Source organism: Nesoenas mayeri, assembly GCF_963082525.1.
Source record: "Nesoenas mayeri genome assembly, chromosome: 2".
NCBI classification, from domain to species: Eukaryota; Metazoa; Chordata; class Aves; order Columbiformes; family Columbidae; genus Nesoenas; species Nesoenas mayeri.
In genome coordinates this window covers 157,194,252-157,213,318 of record NC_137543.1, presented here as the reverse complement: position 1 = coordinate 157,213,318, position 19,067 = coordinate 157,194,252, and the positions used below count along the sequence as shown (strand labels likewise).

Genomic DNA, 19,067 nt, shown 5'->3' with positions numbered 1-19,067 from the left:
ACTACCTAGCCTGTTTTGCCGCTCAAGAAACATAACCAAATCCTTTCGTTTAATTAATTAACCCTCCCCAATTTCTGAATCAGAGGTTATAAGGTTATAATGTTATTCTCGAAAGAAAATAAAAACTTCCCTGTGAACACGAGTTCTTTGAAGCCTGAAGCACAGTCAGGTTCTGCTGCTCCTCAAAGTCTGATCTCTTGATGATATGTTTGAACATGTTATCGTCCCTGTCCTGCCCACACTCCTAAATAGTCTTTACATGGAAAACGTGATACAGAAATGATGGTTCTTGTCCTGGCACAAAACTAGGACATGGCCAATCTATATCTCTGCATCCGTGAAATTGCTCCTTGGTCCAAATAACATGATTGCAGTTGCTTGATGACTGCAATCTGAACAGACCGTGATTACACAGCGGTATCTCAAGTGTCTACTTTAAGTTAAATGCCAAGCGGCTCCTCTCCACAGAATCAGGAATAAAAGGCTTCACAGTCAGGGGAATCAGCAGCCAAAAAAAGGGCAGAAAAAATACGTAGGTAGGAAAAAAAAACTAGTCTGCCATTGTTAGCTACATCCTTCTTGGAAAAGTTTGCAAGTCCATCCACATGATAGTGAGTGTCCTATGATATTTGACAGAACCTCCATTTAGACTGGACTTAGTGTTATAGTGCAGCAGTTTAAATTTCTAAAAGTTGGTAAGACTTCTACTCCGTACCAGAACACATCACCTCTGTCTACACTTCAGTCATTTGCAGTCAAATGTTTCAAATACTGGTGTTATCCTATTGTGCATGAACTCCAGTCTTTAAGATTAGACTTTTGAAAATATTTTGTATTTCTTGTGACCTTTGTGCAGCCCGACTGCTTCTCTCTGACCGGAGGAACTAATCTGCTCTCCTGACCTCAGCGATGACAGTTCTCCTGACTTCACAGATGCTTCTGCTATATCATCAACAAACAGGAATAATGATGTGCATAACAACCACCAACCCTAAACTGGATGAAAACTGAAGAAGCCACATGGAGAACAAGGTACTCAAGACTATAAGTAAGACCGTAAGATACAGACCACATTGTATTTATCTAGAAAATGGCTAAATAAGAAACGTCTCAGAGGTAGTCATCCACTTCACTGACACAGGTAGGAGTCAGGTAAAGCAAACATCACCAAATCCACCCCAGGAGCATATTAACTCTTAACTAAGACTGAAACCACACAGAAACCCTCCAGGCAGACACATGAAGTGTTCCGCCATCACAGCATCACACTTGCAGTTAATGCGGTGAAAGCAGCAGCAAGCTCTTTGGGGAGCAGAGAAGAGGCAGAAGTGAGTTCACACAGACTCATTCCACCTTGGGGCAAAGTAAGTTCTGATGATTCTTCAGCAGGGGAAAACCACTCAAACTGCCTCCAACTGAGAACCTTCAGCTTTGATACCTTTCTGTAAGAACAGCTATCACATGAGGTAAGAGTCACCGTCAACCTATGTCCCAAGTCTTCCACAAGAAGTGGTATCAGAGCAATAAGGTAACAGCTAATGATTAAAATGAGGGAGAAGAGCTTTTGTCCAGACAGTAACCATGCAACAAAACTCCACAAGAAAATTTACAAACTCTGTCAGTGATAACCTGGAAAAACAGCGTGTCCACATTAGAAAAGATGTGGGGAGTCAACTCCAAGACTTCAGTCAACCTCCACACTCTTGCTACTGCTGCCTTCTCAGAGAGAGTAGCAGCAAAGAACACCGCCCAGCACAACATTCAGATAGGCGAGATGGTAAAAATCAAGGTGTTATTTTAGATTCAGAAATGATACTTCAAGAAAGACAACTCCAAAAGATAGACTAGGCAAGAAGCTCAACTTGTAGACAATCTAGAAGGAATATAATGTTTCCTCAAAGAATCGGTTCTTGCCTCAATTCTGTTTGTTTTATTTGCAGGTTATTTGTCTCCGATAATCTCAAGAATCTCCTGCTAGATGGCACCTTGTCTAGCTTTAAAAGACACATTTTGGTAAAACTGAGATACAGCCACTGAGATAGCTCAGACTTAAATCCTTCATAAAATATGATGTGTTCTGCTTGGGTATTAGGATACTAAACATTTGACATAATAATTCACTAAAATTTAGTAAAGAAATACTTAAACTCATCCCTCTGGGCTGTCCTCCTAGACCACAGCTTAAGTGACATTTCCATTGTTTTCTTCAGTTTTTATAGTAGAAAGTGTCACACAGTTACTTTTTAAATAAAATAACAATGCCGTAAGTTCTTAATGTTAATACTTGTCTCTTATTTATGTAAGGTAATTACAAGGAAAAAACCCAACAACTTCATTCTTATTTGCTAAAACTGCTTGCAAGCACAAGCACACACTCATCCCCTCACGCTTTCCTTTAGTTTCTGTGGTTTACCAGTTCCAGTGGCCCCAAGTACTGCTTGGTGGGCAGCCAAAGCACCGGGGTGTGGAGCTGGGCTTCCATCCAGCACATTTAGATGTTTTGGCGATGTTCATGCAGAAAATACCCACAAGGACCTTCCTTTCCTATTATACATAGTTGGTAGCCTTTGAAGATTTCTACCATGTCCCATCTTTGGGCCTCCAACAGTGCTTTTAATTCTTGACCCCACCAGCGTTGATCTTTCTCTGATCTTGAATGCTGGACTGGCCTGACCCTCATAAAATCATTGATCTTCAGCCAGAGCCCACAGATTATTGCCATTCAACACCACGTACAGTCTTTAAACAAAGCACTTTTACTCTTATTAACCATGTCGTGGTCTTAACAAACACAATGTGCCCAAATTTAGAGGTTGTTCTGACATATATGTTGACCTTGCATATTCACCACGTCTCTCTATAGGCAACTCTGGGAAACAGTCATTTGTGGTGCGACTCAGCAGTGTCAGAGGTTCAGCTGCATCCCATAGATGCCATTTCCCCCCCTCACTGACTCTAAGGTGTTTAGATATTTACAATTAGATGAGGAATCCTACTTTTTGTGACTACTTGTCTTCTCTGATCTTCTGCTCCTTGAGTAGAAGGGTCATTTTATAGCAAAGGTACATAGCAAGTAAAATCCTACATGTATTACAGATCACCTCACCAACAGCTGCAATGAGCACAACAGGAACAAGCTTTTCTTACTACAGAAACTCATTACACTGACTGTGAATACACTGAATAGAAGAGCAGACTAATTTAGGTTAGACAGGGCTTCTGGAGATCACCATTTCTGCAGACCACCCAAATATTTCCAAGTCTTAATGAAGATGTAGCCTCTTCCGATATAACAGTCATTACCAAGAAAGATTCCATTAGACCAATACATAAGAAGTCTTGTTTTGCAGGTTGTCCGATATTTGGAAAACCTTGTCCCTTATGGGGTTAGTGAGCTCCAAAATGGCTTGACCACCAAGCAGCAACACCAGAAATAGTAACAATAGACAGAACTACAGGATTTTTTTTTCCTGACAGGAAATACTACAGGGGACACTCCTCATTCTGATCCACCAGAGCAGTAATCTCACAAGGTCTTGTGGAAATGCCATCTCAAGTACACATCTGTGAATGAGAAACAGCTGAAAGTAAAACTGAGGACAAGCTTGTTTCAGAAAATTCAGCGTGTGTACACGCAAATACTTTCACCTTGTTTTGCCTAACACTGTGTTATGAAAATTTTCATTACGTGAATAAGCGACCAGTGGATTTCAAACTTGGCTTCAGGACTGTCCCAGAAGGTAAGGAGGGTGACGGTGGCTGTTGCAATCACAGCTCCTGGTACAAAGGGTCAGTCCTGAGCGGAGCAGAGAACTCTCCTGTGCTGAAAGACACAGCTCAGCACCATCGTCTCAATGCCAAAGTTAACTTGGAAAAGCTGGAAGGTAACAGAAGGAAGAAACATAGTTATGGAACATCTATAGAACTGCCAGTGCCAAGCAAGAAGATGATGCAAGAGACTAGTAGCCTGGACAGTGTTAAAAGATCTGCCAGAACGCTTTTAGTATGGCTGCCATCCAAGGGCAAGATAATAGATGTGTACCTCTCTTGACTCATCTTTCCCTGTATAAAGCAACACGGAACCACTACCTTTACTTGCCTCTAAAGCCCCTCATGTAACCCCAAGAAATATCTATTCTATCAGATCAGAATAGAAAGGAAGAAGCTCCTGCTTTTATTTTTTGGCACGGAGCTCACATACAAGCAGCATCAGACACACCTGATCAGTGAGACTTTTATCATCTCCAGGTCCTGATGGATGCTCAAACAAGAGCTAGAACACTCATCGTCTTTTTCACTGAATAAGTTCATTGTCATTTTCACTGGACAAGTTCACAACCTCCTAGTCTTTTCTCAGGATGATGTTTAAGGGCTACAAAACTTAGAGAGAATGCAGACCTCAGAGAATTCCCATGTGGACAACAGTATCAAAACCAAACCTTTCAGGCAGTCACTGAGAACAATAACCCTTCCTAGCATAACAAAATACAAAGTTTCATATGTAGTTGAAAGAAATTCGCAAGAAGGCGGCATTCAGTCTTAGTAAATTGGATAGGAACAGCTGAAGAAGTACTATAGAAGGTTAAACTCATATACCCATATGCTTACATGCTCTAAGTACAAAAGAGCAAAGCACAGGGAGCCTTCTCAATGGGTCCCTTACAAAGGGGAAAAAGTCTTCCATTTTCAAGGGATAACAGCATATATATATATATTCATAAGATACATAAAAATGACAAAGTCATTCTAGAATACAGTCTTTATTCTCACCATTAGAGTAATAAGGCACAAGAAAAAGTCACCTTGAGACTTTTTAGAGGCTAAACACTTGAAATTCAATAGTTCTTAGCCAGCAAGGAGACCAAGAGCAGTACAGCCGGTCTCTGTTGTAACAGGAAAACCATCAAACCTCTACTGTGACCTTTGTACTGCACAAAAACTGGGCAACCTACACTTTACTGCCTTGGTCTAAATGTGTTTATGAGCTGAGTGACTCTCAAACGCTTTTGATGTGAAAATGTGAGGAATAGGGCAATAGTTTCCAGCCCAACATAAACAGGACTATATTTCTTTGAGTAGCAGGGCAAGTTCTCTGGCTGCCCAAAACTTGGCAGATCTCTAAGAGAGGAAAAAAAAAGGAAATAATGAAGGGTCCAAATTATTGTACATGAGAGGCAAAGCCAGATGATCCACCTGCAGTAAGACAGGTTTATAAAGAGTTTCCCCTGCTACCCCTCACATTGCTAGGATTTTGGGTAGTGCTGTTTCTGTATCAGAGGCTGTAAGGCAGATCTTGTAGAAGGAATTAGTCCCTGGTTTTATGTACCTGTTTGGCAACACAGCTAGCAAAGCAACAAAACAAGGTAACTACTGGAGTCAGACTAACACAGTGTCAAATAGGGTGCAAGCTCACTCACACCCAGTGAGTTATAAACCTTCCTTATCTGAAAAACACTCTTTAACCACGACTGGAGGTGCTCACACTGGGTTTTTCTCCTTTATTCACTCCCAACTTCTCCTGCAAGTCTTCAAATCCCAGGTAATGCAATACAGTCCACTGAAGGCTCACCACCCAGTGTTCACCTCCACAGTGACTTGGGGTACAGTATTCGGGAACACAGCAATAACACAATACTAAGTTGAAAATACAACTTTGCCACAGAGAGCTCTTTGGCTAACCCTCTTCTTCCACACTGTCAGCATCATCTTCAAAGGATTTATCTTTATGGTCCCAAAATTTTTGTGAACTGATCTGGAATCAAGGACTCCAGCATGATCAATGCCTTGATAACGCAAAAGCAGTACAAGCTAAATATTCTCCTAATACATCAGGCACTTGTGCTTTGAAACAATTCACACACAGATGGCAATGACGTTTAAACACCTCCAACTGAGGAGAAGGTAATTCTTCCCAAATGCAGGATCTGAAGCAAAGGAATTCAGGGAGGTGGACCAATTTTCCCGAGTCCCTACATCAGCTTTCCAAGAGGTCAAGAGGAAACTGAAAAACATCTCTCCTAACTTGTCATCTAGGGATGACGCCTACTATCAAGAAACAGGTAAAGATCCCACAGGAATTGCTCTCTTTTTCAAGGGTTCACTAATTGTTTTGTCCTTGTTTTCCAAAAAGTGGCCAACAAAACACTGGCAAGGATATTAAACATCAACTTGCATGTCCATTTTTTTTTCTTCAAATAAAGCTGTAATGCCCAATCCAGACATCTTTTTAAGTTACAGAGAACTCCAGGTACTATAAAGGAGCTATTCTGAAAAGTTAAAATCCTCTTTTGTAGTGCATATATAGAGTTCAGTGTTTTTATAAATTGGCTTGTCTGGAGGGACTGAACCAGTATGCAGGACTACAACCAACCATCTCGGCATGATGACTGTTGCATTCAAATTTATTTTCCAATTACTTTCTTCTTTGGTCTATGAATTTGGTAGAAACATTTCCTCCTTGAAGGTCTATACCTTTAAAAAAAAGACTACTTAAGGACTCAACCATAAAGACTTTTGCCTAGGGCGAGGGCCAAGTAAGTGTTGAAGAGAAGAATTTCCTCCTTTACGTTATCACACCTTCAAGTAAAGCAGAGAAAAATTGAACAAACCTGTTATGACCTGAGAGGCTACATTCGCTTTCACATCTGAAAAACCCCAATCAAACATCCACAAGCAGCTCCTCTAGTTCATGCTGAATTTTGGAAAGCTTACATTAAACAGTTCTCCCTTCACAGGAGGTAGAAAAGGAACTCCTGGTGGATGATGTGCTACTAATGGCCATAGGGTGTTTAGTAAAATGTAAGTATTGATGGAGTAATACCCTTCAGACCCAAGCCAAACCCCAGAAATAACAGGTTGTGTCTTGTCCTGAAATCAGGCACATGTTCTAGATTTCTCCCCAGAGAGCAGGTACTACGTCCATGTGCAGAAATCTTCCCCGCACCACATCCACATGGAAACATCCCAATTCAACAGAGAACACCAAACTGAGACCTTCATTGATACTTTATGTCCATATTGCAGCCGGCTGTTAAGGGCCCTCCTTCTCCCCCTAACATCACACCTACTGATGTAACCAGTTCTTCTAGATAGCAGCTGGTCCAGTATTACAGTCAACTGTTATTCCATTTCAATAAGGTGCTCTGCTGACACTTAGTTCCACCTGCTGTTTGAGTTGAGCCTAAGCATTCTAGTCAGAAAAAAAAAAAAAAGCACAGCTCTCTTCTCTGAGAAAAATAATAATATTTTAAAAAAATCACTTCAAGCCAGAGTTTCTGCTGCTTGATCTCATGCCACAATGCGCTAAGAGTAAGACATTAGGTGACTGCCATAGGCAGAGCCACTGGGAACAGTTGCATTGGGAAGGGTATGGAAATTCTTTCATAGGTTAAGACCTTATCAGAAGAAGTGGTGGTGAGGTAGGGAAGACATGAAGAATGATGCATGACTTTCACTCAGCCAAGCACAAATACCTTCTACACCCGATGTAGACCAAACTTTTTCTGCTTAATTGGTGCAACAAACTCATTATCTTCCTCCAAGATCCAGAAATTAATGTTTCCTATTGGTTTTGAGGGCTGCAGGAATTAAGCTCCTATGCTGCTTGTGTACAAGCAACAGGAATAGCTCTAAAAATGAAAAACTACACAAGAGTCTTCCCATATTATGCTACTGATTCCAACCTGATCTCAATGAAGGGAGCTTTTATGTGGCCTGCTCAACTGCCTCAGCCCACATGCCAGTTAGAAGCTAAATTACAATATTTTCTTACAGTTCTGTGGGATGGATAGGTAAGTGGGGGTGTTCACACTCCTCAGAAATGCAGACGGTATATTAGTTTAAATTTAATGACTTTGAAGAGGAAAAACCTCAAAGCCAATTAAGGAACAGACAGTGGATCCTTTTGTAAAGCTGTGAGAACTCTGTTGTGACAGCAGACCCAGATTCTGCTGCGTGTTTCTGGAAGCAAAAAATTCCAGAGCATTCTTCCTGGAAGCCTGGTCTATCTTATAACCTTGGAGAGAGGCAACACCCCAGTCAAGAATGACCTGGAGGGAACAAGAATAATAAATCCATTTACTGAATAGAGTCAGGACAAGGAGGAGAAACACAAATCATCTTCCACTCTTCTAATGTGGAATCCATTGCATGTTCTGCAGAAGTTACATTTACTTCCAGCTTGTTAAACCACTACAAATGTTTCCAGAAGATTGCTCCAAATATTCTTCTAGCTATGCGGTAGGAAAAAAAGTATTTGAGCTGTTACTAGCATGTGAGTTACTGACAAAAGTCTGCATTAGTGACAGTGACATCTGGTCCGTTACCAATTTAGATAATTTCATTAAACAGAAAGGTTAAATAATCTGGCCTTCAAGTCACGCAAATGTGAAAGGTTTCTTCAGGATACAAAAGAGTCTTGAGGATTCTGAAAGCTGATTTTGATGACTGTTTCCACATAAACAAGATTTTTATTAGTTTATGAAGAAGTACAGGACAAACACTTCAAAGGCAGCTTCAAGGTCATGGTGAGCAAAAGCTACATATGTTTTAGTATTAAAACATAAATCTGCTTTTAACAGGTAAGACTATAATTTAGCCAGAGGTTAGACAGAGCTTATACGAATTTGACAAGACACAGTCACTACATTTGCTAACATCGCATTTCTGGGACTGCAGATTGGTGCTTGATGTGGAGCAGGGAAGTCCCTGTCCTACACTGACCTTCTACATTCCTTTTGGAGGGTTAATTGCTCTGCACTGCAAAATAAGCTCATCCTTCTCATCTTTATGTAGACTGGGCAAAGTCAAAACAAATTAAGTAATAAATTTGCTTGAAGGCCAGACAGAAATCCGGCCTTAAGTAAGCTTATAGAGCTAAACTACAGAGACTGTTGGAAGTCAGGTAAGAGCCATTCCTTTTAGAAGAAAAAATATCAAATAGAGTTCAGGATGGAGGGGGGAAATGAAAGAAAAGGTTCACAGTCTTTTCTTGGAAGAAAAGATCACAGTTCAACATGTGCAGTAATAAAGAAGAACAGTGAAATCACATTAGTAGATGACATTAGTATTAGTCGAGACAAGTGATCTGACTGATAGAATGTGAATAAATTGCTGTATTTTGTTGACATATGAAGTTAATAAAAGAATTACTAAAATTCCTGTTGTCCTTCAAAGCATTAGCACCAGTTTCAAAGGAAAAGATCAGATTACTGTGTCCCTGTATATACCTGATACAAGTTTAACACACTGGAAGTAAGATCTGGCTGTCACTGTATTTCCCCAGATCACTAAATGCATTACCACTTGCAGATCACTCCAACGCTGTGCTGAAGACACAAGCTGGTAACCAGTAAATCTGCATTCAGCTCAGTGGTTTTCTGGAGTCTGTTATAAAGATGATAATCCAGATCCATTTATTGAATAATTAGGAGAAGAACAATATGCGAATGCTCATTACAGAGTCACCCCTCAGGGGACAACCCTCCTGACCCCCTCGAAGGGCTGAGAAGTGTTTGTTCTCCTATCGTTTGCATCTTGGGAGATGTGCAAGAAATTAGACAGTTTATCCACTGTGAGCTGCGCTCTGTTGCAACTTGCCTATTTCCCCACCATCCACAGAGTCAAGTTTCCAAACTTCACAGGACAGCTCATTAACATCTAATTGGCTCTTGACTCCCTTCCTGGTCAGATTAGATTTTTAAAAGTTGATTTAATGTGCGTCAAGTGAAGATAGCATCTTCTCTGGGAAAAGCAAAAGGCTGGAGCTCATCACAAACAAGGAGCATTCACGGGTCACAGGCAGGGGAAAACCACAGCCCCGAAGTAGAGCTCAATATGATTCTGTATATCTTTGAGGTGCAAATACTTACAGGTTACTTCTGTATTAGTAAACTAAAAGGGTGAAAGAACACTCTGCTGTTGGTCTAAATCAAGAGAACTGTGCCAGCTAGAGCTCTCCCAGACAGCATCTGCCACTTCTCAGGGTTCTATACAGACCAGGAACCTTTTCAGTAGGCAGACTAGATGCAAATACTCTGTTTTGGGGGAAATACAAGCTAAGTTTTACTAAGGCAAACTGAACTGTGCCAGTTGGCCTCAGGCAGGTAACAGACCTTGGCTCAGAACATTTATTTATTTTGTATAGATGTTGCTCAGGTCTGTGCCAAGTGATATGTTCTCCAGCTGAAGCACAGCACGCTTCGCCCTTCCCAGACGATCCAATGCCCAACAGAGGTGCAGTAGACACACCACTGCTTCCACACTTGCCCAATGCAGATACCAGCCCCACAGCTGTATTCTGGACAGTTTGGTGGCTGCTGGAACTGAGAGGCCCCATGCCTTACAACCCACAAACAAACAGGACCAAAGAGACCATCAGCCTATTCCTGCTCTTTGTTACTTACTATTACAGCTATTGAAGGCTACATTTCTGTTGCCAGTGTAATGACACCTTACCATCTCTTGTCTTATTCAGGGTTAAAACGAGATTCCTTACAAATCTTTACACTCAATCCCTCAAAGACATTGAGACTAAACATTTACTTTTATTAATAGATGTTGCTTCAGTGCTATGAGTTGTGCCACACTATACAAACTAACGTCTCCAGTTTTCCCACAGCTAACAACAGTTTTAGAATACTTTCCACAGTATCTCACGAATCATTTTCTAGGGTAGAAACATGCCATGTGCTGTGCTTGCTGGCCAGTAGAGGGAGATGGGATACTACAGTCAAATAAAAAAATTCAACAGCAGGGTTTTTCAAAGGATGCCACAAGTATACAACACAGCTCCATTTTTTCTTCTTCTTCTATTGATTGCTACTTGTTTTCACTAAGAGGGGCAAAAAGTGAGCTCTCACATATTCTGATTTACCTCTAGCGCTATTAAAAACCTAAGTTCAAGTATTTGGACAATTTTTAAAAGGCACCAGGCTTTTTTGTTTGGCTGAGTTTTAAATAAGGAGAAGCACTGATTTAGGCAGGGGTGAAACAGATCTGGGAAAGACAATATGAGAAAAATCCTCTCAGTTTGAGAAAATTCATGGACACTCAATGTTTCGAAGCTGCATACTACACATTTGAAATAATAACTGTCACAAAGTCATAACGTACTGGAAAATAGGTTATATATATATATATTTTTATATATATATATAAATAAAAACACAAAGAACGTTCTAGAAGTTGTTGTTTGATCACCCTTATTAGGTACATTCTCCACCATCTTCCACCACCTAGCTGTTCTTAAAAAAAACCAAAACAACCTATTATATTTTTATATTACAGACACATGTATGTGCACCAGCCACAGGGCTCAAGCTGAGGAACTAGAAGGTGTTTTGAAGATGCTGAAGGTGGAACATGACTACAAAGTGCTAGGTAAAGAACTACAAAGGAAAACACTGAAGTATTTAGAAGAACCCCTAGCAGCGTAGCCCAGGATAAACATTCAGATCAACCTGTTTAATATTTTCTTAATTAGCTTGTAATTTAATATTTTCTTAATTGCTGTGTAATTTAATAGCTTTGCAAAATCTGCAAAGTTGGAAGACAGTGTCAATGCAGGAAGAGGACTACTACTTTAATATAATATTATGACTTTATAAATTAAGAGTAATTGCAACTGGGATTAAACGTAATGGTGTAAAGTCCAAAAAATGCAGTTTGCTGGAAGAAAGCTCCTCACCAGTAATCCAGGTTCAAGGTCTGGTTCACATTTGTCATATACTAGATAGAGTCCAAATGGATAACTAGACTTCCTTCTACCACCAGTGCTTTCAAATACCTGGAGAAGCAGACTGAGAATATGACCCCACGATCCTAGACCAAGCCTTGCCTTGTTATTCTTGAGTTGAAATCCACGACCATCATCAGGGATCTCAAATAAGACAGGGATTTTGGTGGAACATTGGTGAAAGTTTTTTCATTACCATTAAGTTACCCAGTGAAAATTCACAAGGTTTATTCACTCACACTCTGCTTCTCCAAGTATTACCTCACACTGGCTCACAAACTGGAAATGAGACTAACTTCTTTATATTAATAGTATCTCAACACAACTCCAGTAATGAAAGCTGGTATCTGGCATGATTTCATGTAATCCATCGAGAGATCTGGAGAATCAAAAAGGAATAGGTGACCTGCCCCAATGGCCCCCAAATTAATTGGTTCACAGAATTAAAAAAGTTCATCTTTCCAACAGCACCAGTGACCAAGCTCAAGCCTTTGTCCCAGGTGACCACTGACAGCTGAGAACTCAACAGGTAGCAGGTCACACCAACAAGCTGCAGGTACCAACTCCCAACAGATTATCTCAGTGTGAGAATAAATATCCCCTGGAATCATAAGGAAGCTCACAGTCTTTGAGAAGAGCTGAAAGAGTGACAGTAAAAACTACCACGCCAAATTTGACCTTCCAGGTCAAAGGAGTCTGGATTCTTTAGTTTAGAGTTGACAGTTATTCTCTCTTTTGGGCAGAGGAAAGAAAAAAAATGCAGAACTTTTTCCCGCTGAGATAGTGAAAAAGTCAACACAACCAACGTCCCAAAGACGCAAACTGAGAGACAGAGAAAGAAATCTCTGAAAGGAATGTGGGAAAACAGTAGAGTGAAATATTCATTATAATTATATTTCAATGTAACAGAGACTCTTCATTAGAGCTTACAGTCTTGCATAATCAGAGTCCATGTGAATGGTGAAATGCAAGAGCAGATGCAATTGAAAGACTGCATGCAAACAGTCAAGAAGTGGAATACACAAAGAAAATCAACAACGTGAACATTTCAACTCCTGAATGACTGATGCCTGTGTGCTTGAAGGCTCTTCCTCTGAAACTACAGGCTACCTTTCCATCTCTAATCACAGATCAGGTGACTTTTCACTACAAAATCCATTGCCAGTAAAGCACAGAGAAGAACCCTAGGGAAATAAAAGTGATTGTTCCATTGACACCAAGGTGCTTAAGGCTAAGAAATTTCCAGTAGAAGTCTGGCTTTCTGGGTAAAAGAGGAAATAATCTGAGATGAGACATGGGTAACTAACTGTTACGTTCAGCATTGCCTTTTTGGCTGCCAGATCAGTTGGCAGCAGGAGGCCCTTCGGCACACAGGCAGAGTCTTAACCACAGCCCTGCTTGGGTTTTAACATAATACTGGGTTTTTTCGTACTCCAGAACTCAAGAAGGATGATGCTGGTCCTTATACAATAGACTAATATGTGTGCAGTTCTCTTGATTCCTCCCATTACTTTGCCTTGTTGTGCAATGTAGGTTTTCCACTTTTCAGATCATAGCACTCTAGCATTATATATAATTATCTGATATGCAAGATGGTTTTGTGAACATTTTGGGACTAAGTATCTATTACATGGTTGCCTCTGGCTGTGGAAAGCTGAAATCTAATTGAGCAGTACACTGGAGACCAAAATTACTTAATGGGCTTAGTTAAACTAGAATTGGAGCATCTTGAAAAGCAAAAACACACCGAAATAAACAAAACCCAAAGCAAGCCGAAAAACACCATTTGCAAAATCCAGGAAACAAAAAGAAAGCCACAGCTTTGTACTGCACTGCAGAACGGATTAGTCTGTTTCTATAGCAGGCAGCTAATGCCTTCTTTTGGCAAACAAACTCTTCAGACAGAGCCAAGAGTCTAGCAGATGATTTACTGATGAAAAGTAAAATGAGAAACTAAAACATTTTCTGGAGAATGTAATAATTTGCATAATTAAGCCATTCATTTTAGTCCTAAATTGTCATACCAATATAGCAGGAACAGGCTCAAAACACCTGAATACTCTTTAGCTATTGCATGGAGATAATTACATAAAACTTTTTTACTGTAAATTCTGATAGCCATGAAGAAGCCAATAAGTTTAGGCTGATCTTAAATTTTTTTAGATAGTGATTCCAACTGCAAAACAAATTCTGTCCTCTCTTTTTGTTCTGCTAGAAAGTCTTTCCCCAGCTCCTCCTGTAAGTACAACATCAAAGATACAGATAAAACAACATGGTTTTGTACAGTCAAAGCATAATGGGAGAATTTCTCTTCAAGAGATCAAATTTCATTTAACACTCAGGAAACACTCATTAAAAAAAAAATGAACCACAAGCAAAGAGATTGAAAGGAGAATACTCACTTGTAGCGTAGTGTCGAAAACAACAAGCTTAGAGCTTGTTGGAACAATGTCATAACACTTGTGTGACCTCATGAATCGCACATAAATGTCACTTTCCGATTCTTCAAGTGCTGTAAGTAAAAACATTATGTTGTTTTATTTAAGTAACCTTGTTAAAAAAAAAAAAAAGTAGTAAAAAACATGCCAAATCAACTGAACACCACTGCAGAAAGCCAACCCTAAAGCAAAACTCACATTCACACTTTCAGATCTGGACAGACAGTCATAGTTTTGCACTTTGCATTTCAGACTCATCTTTCCTTTCAAATTAAAGAGAACATAGTTCTTCCTTGATGAGAAAGGACTTCCATACTGAAGATATTTTTCTGGTTTTTTTTGCTTTTGTTTGTTAATCTTGTTTTTCTAACAGCAACCTATTGGAATATGCATCTGAACTCTAGTTATGTACAGTTTGAAACTTAACCAGTGTCAGGCTTAACTAGCTCAAGCTCCTTAAATAAATATTTCTCTCATCTCTTTTCATACAGTAATTTTGTATTTTCTAAAGAGGCAGCGGGCAAATTATGTCATCAGTTCCATTCTCTTCAGGCTACTTCCCATACATCACAAATCCAACACTTCATTTATAAAAACAGGACCCACTTGGCTGGAATGGTTTTAGTGTGGCATGTCTGTAGCAAGGACGTGTAATCCAGCCCATGTTAACTTAAATTTACTTTGCATTTGTCAGCATTCACATGCAAATGTATACATTCTCTAGATCTGCTCACATATGTTAGATTTTTTTAAAGCATTTTTAAAGTATTCCGGCCCTCCATTCTTCACAGCAGGTACTAGAACTCAGCCAAGGTTAACCCCTCCATCAGATTTGCACCCTTCATACCCTGTAATAACGCACAGAAACTTGGTCATATGTTAAACTCTTGAAGAGTGGAGACAAAAGAAAACAACAACCAAAAAAAAGTTGAAATACCTACTGATCAGTGAAGAACTTCATATTAGGAAGCTAAAAAACCTCAAAAATCAATCATCTAGCACTTGACAAGTTATTTGCCACTTCCACAGAGTGGCTCAGCACAGCTTCTTTAGTCCAACTCTACAGAATCAACCTGGATCTCCCCTGGAAGTGGCTACTCTAGGACACAGAGTTTCTTCTACACAGTAAGCAAGTCTCATCTCCAACTCACATTACTCTTTCCCCACCAAAACACAGCAAGGTGAAATAGAACTTCCATCAGAATACAGAAGAAAGAGTCCAACTGGGAGGAAGCAGAAGAAAAAAACCAAAATAATGTATTGGATTTATGTTTCTATAAAGGTCAGGATCAGAAGTGAAAATAGCATGAACAAGGAAAAATTGATAAGACATTAGGAAACCACGTGAGCGAATTGACAGAGCAAGGACTAGGCAGACAGACTTGGAAAGTGCTGGTGAGGAGCAACCTTTACGAGAGGATCCCAAAGGGGAACTGGTATGTGTAGAAGTAGTTAAAAAGCTTAGTTTGGGACAGAGAAACCTTTGTTTAACTCCATCATATTTTACCATCTTATCCTTCAACTTCTGCAATAGCATAAGCAGCTACTACCTGTACAAAATGAATTTAATGACCCTGCGAGAGAGCAAGTTGTTGGGGTCTTTTAGTTGGCTTTTTGTGGGGTTTTTTTGTTACTTTTTAAAGATACAAATGAGAAGCAGGGAGGGGACAAGACACAAAGCATTAAGAACAATATTGTAAAAACATTTAGATGACAATAACAAGAACTCTGATCTTTTGGAAATTAAGGTTGCTTCCACAGCCATAAATGCAGTCCCTCTATGCAGCATCGGAATCCTTATTTCCTCCGCCTCAACTTTTTCCATGGGACAGTACGCAGTGAGAACAGCACTTGAAATGTCAGAAAATAAGATGGGCTGCTGCCACAAGCAGTAACCACTAGAGAGACACTGCACTGGCATGTCCTTCCCCAGCACCACAAAAAACTGCAACAATCAGCCTACAGAACAGGACGAAGCAAATTTCTTCCAGTTTGGGTCCCCTGCCTCTTTCACTTGCTGCAGCAATTGGGATATATCTAGACTATGCTCCAACAGCTCTGCATCAGCAGCAGACCAAATCTATTCCCCACGCTGATTGAAAGAGGTTCTGCAAAACCTTCACGCCAAGTACCCAGAAACTACTACAAGCATACGTACCCAGGGAAGTTACTATTCTAATTCTGAATCTGAACTTCCTATTTTGTTTGTAGCCTTGACAATGTAATTTTATATACAATTAAGTAGCTACAGGTAGAAACAAGCATAGGAACACCTCGAATAGTTCATGAAATGCAAAACAACCAACTATTTTTAGTTGAAAAAAATTTACACTTTTAGCAGAGCACACCATTGGTCAATACAGTCTCACCATCCTACCAACAATTACGCAAATTTAATGTATCACGATAGTAAGGGCAGTAACTGTGAAGCAGGACCTGTCACCAGATTTAATCAAGCAAGGCATTACCACACACTTACACTCCAAACACAGTTTAAACTGGACTCCAACAATCCTCACCCACTTAGGGTGCCTGGTACTGGTGAGGTGCTACCCCACCCTGCATTGCCTTCCAACTTGGAGAAGGCACCACAAAGCAACCGCTCCCCAAACTGATACTGCAAAGTTACAATTAGAAATATTCAGAAGCATGAGAGATTTACCTGGGAGCACTGTTTAACATCCATATGAATAGCTAGGAAACTCCAGCAGTATCTGAACAAGGATCCAGTTGTCCAGCTAGAACTGAGGTTTATTTCTACAGGAAATCCTTAGACTATAAATAAGTATAATGCACTGCTTTATTAGTTACTAACTAAACATGCAAAACATAAGTAGCACTGATTTAACTCAAATGTCCTACATGACTTTATCAAGTGTCTGTTGGAAAGGATATTTAAGACCTTCTAAGACCTTCAGCTACTTGGGATTACTAAACAGATGTTGCAGCCTAATTCTTTGCACAGGTATTGTATGTGCACTATGTATACACAGCTGCACAAAGAAAAGGTCCCTCAAGCTGAAGGCTTAGCACATCTCAGGGGTGCACTCACCCCCACCTTTCCTGTACAGCACACGTGCACAGGTCTCCTTTACAGTTCCTCTCACCTTCCAGAGGACAAACGTACTACTTCTGTTTGTATCCAACCTCCACTGTGCTGCAAATACAAATAATCAAATATAAACACCCTAACCTCCATTAGAATATCTCGACTTTATTACCTACTAGTTTTCTAGTTCCAGTCTTACTTGTTCTTCCGATAAATGCTCATCCTTTCTGGCTACCATAAAGCTTCTGCAGTCTTATGCAGTCCCTGCAAAGCAGTACTCCTTTGAGACAGACAAGAACAGACGCCTTTCAGCTTGACTTAAAAATCTCACTCAGTCTCTGCATATCATCTCTGATCTGCATAGGAGATCATCCACCTAATATGAAGGAGCTATGAATATATATTGGCCGTTCTTTCACCATAAAGTCAGTAACATTCAGGTGTTGATATGACAATGGTGTACTACATGAACAAGAGGTGACATAAAATCTTGGCTCCTGCTTGAGGAAGTGACTGAGGTATCCAAAATTAGATTTGCGTAAGAAGCCTCATTTGCAGAAGTTACTCCAAGTTACAGTAATTTACTGCTTAAGATATCGCAAGCTATGTCACACTGATGGGCTACACAGGACTACATGCTACAGCCCAACATTTCAGATGACAGATTTCTCAGCAAGTCCTCCTCTCCCTTGGAAGTTGGACTGGAGCTGCAACAGTGCTAAGCACTGTCTGCCCTTGACATTCCTTCTCCCTCCGTCAGATGCCTTTCTCATACTGCTTCTGCAACACCTCTTGCAAGGAACGGGAAGGTGGGACGGCACTAATGCTTACAATCGCACTGGCATGGCAAAGGCAGTTGCGGATAAGCTTTGTGGAATACATTTGCTGGACTTTGGCTCAGATCTCAGATCAAGACTTCAGATGGTGGCTCCAGCCAAGCCTCAGCTTTCTACAGCTCATGATCTGGAAGGCAGTTGCTTCACAGACAGAGCAGATTCCCAGCAGGAGGCATCTTAATCTACAGCAGGATTAGGGGATGAGAAGAGTAGCTGACTGTATATTTCCATGTAGATGTTAACTCAAGAGAGCTTATTTCTTGAAGATTTATCTGAAAGTTATTTTGCGAGTGGACATTCTCCCTGTGTGCCCCTTCTCCTCAAGTCACAGGTGAAGGCAAAAAAATCTGAATCTCTGGTGCTGGTTTCTGCATTTTGTAAGAGCACAAGGCGAAGTCACCTGAAAGGTTACAAGATTTTCTGGCAGTTTAACATCTGAAGTCGAGAGGCTTGTCATACAGTCTTTTACAGAGTGAAGCCTCTCTCTGCATCAGTATTTTATTTATTCCTACAGGTAGAGATCCTTTAGAATGGAAGATCAATCTATTTGTATTTCTGCCACTGTATTCTCCAGTTTTATGCACTTAAGACCACAGTATCACAGTATGTTTGGGATTGGAAGTGACCTCAACAGATCATCCAGTCCAATCCCCCTGCTGGAGCAGGAACGCCTGGGTGAGGTCACACGGGAACATGTCCAGGTGGGTTTTGAATGTCTGCAGAGAAGGAGACTCCACAACCTCCCTGGGCAGCCTGTTCCAGTGCTCCGTCACCCTCACTGAGAAGAAGTTTCTTCTCAAATTTAAGTGGAACCTCTTGTGTTCCAGCTTGATCCCACTACCCCTTGTCCTATCATTGGTTGCCACTGAGAAGAGCCTGACTCCATCCTCATGGCACTCACCTTTTATATACTTATAGACATTAATAAGGTCCCCCCTTAGTCTCCTCTTCTCCAAACTAATGAGCCCCAGCTCCCTCAGCCTTTCCTCACACAGGAGATGCTCCACTCC

General features: G+C 40.5%; 1 protein-coding gene across 3 annotated transcripts in view; it reads right to left on the bottom strand.

Moving 5' to 3' along the window:
- The window catches only part of PRKAG2 (protein kinase AMP-activated non-catalytic subunit gamma 2), a gene marked incomplete at both ends in the record, with an annotated part of 223,964 nt that overhangs the window by 15,718 nt on the left and 189,179 nt on the right, over window positions 1-19,067 (bottom strand). For all 3 annotated transcript variants that reach the window (XM_080338959.1, XM_080338960.1, XM_080338961.1), the window contains one exon: window positions 14,137-14,246. In XM_080338959.1, coding sequence (XP_080195085.1) covers window positions 14,137-14,246 — 110 coding nt within the window. The remainder of the gene's footprint in view (window positions 1-14,136; window positions 14,247-19,067) is intronic.